Source organism: Pan paniscus, chromosome 17, assembly GCF_029289425.2.
Source record: "Pan paniscus chromosome 17, NHGRI_mPanPan1-v2.0_pri, whole genome shotgun sequence".
Lineage (NCBI taxonomy): Eukaryota > Metazoa > Chordata > Mammalia > Primates > Hominidae > Pan > Pan paniscus.
This window is the reverse complement of record NC_073266.2, coordinates 97,938,272-97,939,868: the sequence shown is the minus strand read 5'-3', so window position 1 is coordinate 97,939,868 and position 1,597 is coordinate 97,938,272. Positions and strand designations below refer to the sequence as shown.

At 38.9% G+C, this 1,597-nt stretch overlaps 1 protein-coding gene across 1 annotated transcript; it reads right to left on the bottom strand.

Annotated features, from left to right (window-relative positions):
- Positions 1 to 332: 332 nt before the first annotated feature.
- LOC129394600 (olfactory receptor 4F3/4F16/4F29) lies at positions 333 to 1,327 on the bottom strand. Its single transcript, XM_055102471.2, has one exon. The coding sequence runs from the start codon at positions 1,306 to 1,308 to the stop codon at positions 370 to 372; it is 939 nt and encodes a 312-aa protein (XP_054958446.1). The 5' UTR covers positions 1,309 to 1,327; the 3' UTR covers positions 333 to 369.
- Between the last annotated feature and the right edge of the window lie 270 nt (positions 1,328 to 1,597).

The following is a 1,597-nucleotide window of genomic DNA, read 5'->3' as shown; positions in this document are numbered from 1 at the left end:
ATTATGTGCCCATAAGCTAAGAATAAACAATTGTAAATTGAAATAAAAATGTCACTTAAAAGGGCATCAGAAATATAAAACTTAGAGATAAATATAAAGTACATATGCATAAAGTACCTGTTCACCAAAAACTACAAAACATTGCTGAAAGAAATTAAATGGGCATAATATAGATGTAGAGATGTATTGAATTTATGACTCATTTTGAACAAGGAATATATTCATCATATATTCATCAGATAAGAATTATGTTACTGGTCTAATAACACTCAAATCAATACATAATGTCTCATAGTTCCTGAATCTAAAATCTCAAAGAAAGAAACATAAAGCCATATCATGTTTAATGAGAAGGGCTTATTGTATCATTTATGAGATCTTCTTGTAAATCACTAGCTGTTTGCATACTCTCTTTATTGCTGCCTTCATCTCCTCATTCCTGAATGTATAGACAACTGGATTCAGAAAAGGAGTGAGAACTGCATCAAAAATAGCCAGAAACTTGTCCATCTGTGAATTAGGGTGTGGCCGTGTATACACAAACATGGGTGGACCAAAGAACAAAAGGACCACTGTGCTGTGAGCTGAAAGAGTGGAAAGGGCCTTGGATGAACCACCTGAGGAATGTTTCCAAACAGTAAACAGGATGAAGACGTAGGAGATTAGAAGTATGAAGAAAGTACCCACACAGATAAACCCACTGTTAACAGTGACCATGAACTGCAATCTGTAGGTGTTGGTACAGGCTAGTCTGAGAAGCCGAGGAAGGTCACAGTAGAAGCTGTCCAACACATTAGGGCCACAGAAGGGTAAATTAACAAGAAATGCCAGTTGGAACAGGGAGTGACTGACACCAAGGGTCCAGGCAACAGCCAGAAATGAAAGGCACATTCTTGGGCTCATAATGGTCAGATAGTGGAGGGGCTTACATAGGGCCACATATCTGTCAAAGGCCATGGCTATGAGCAGCACCATCTCCACACCACCAATGACGTGGATGAAGAAGATCTGAGCGATGCAGCCTCCAAAGGAGATGACTTTGCGCTTTCTGAACAGGTCATAAATCATCTTGGGAGAAGTGACAGAGCAGGCTCCTAAGTCAATGAAGGAGAGACTGGCCAGTAGAAAGTACATGGGGGAGTGTAAGTGAGGGTCAGTGGTCACAGAAAACACAATGAGGATGTTTCCAGTAATGCTTGCCACATAGAGCACAGAGGAAAACACTAGGAGGAGGAGCTGGATCTCCCATGAATGAGTGAGTCCCAGAAACAAAAACTCAGATACCACTGAGTGATTCTCTCCATCCATTGGTCCAGCCAACTGGGCTGTGGCTAAAATTATGAGAACTAAGAAAATGGGGAGTAAATTGTGATTATGAAGATAATAATATGTACTAAAATCATTAATATTGCAATGTCACTATGAATAAATAGTATACAGTTATTCTGTTCCTCACATATTAAAAACAAAAAAGCAACATAATATTATCACAACATGTGAGCTGCAACCTGATTTAAACCCATCATCAATACTTTCAGTGTAATGTCTGATCTAAAATTAACAGATTAGGTAAGAACAAGATTCCTGACTATCCATG

Excerpts from the sequence above, each read along its gene's own strand:
- LOC129394600 (XM_055102471.2), bottom strand. The coding sequence starts at position 1,308 with ATGGATGGAGAGAATCACTCAGTGGTATCTGAGTTTTTGTTTCTGGGA.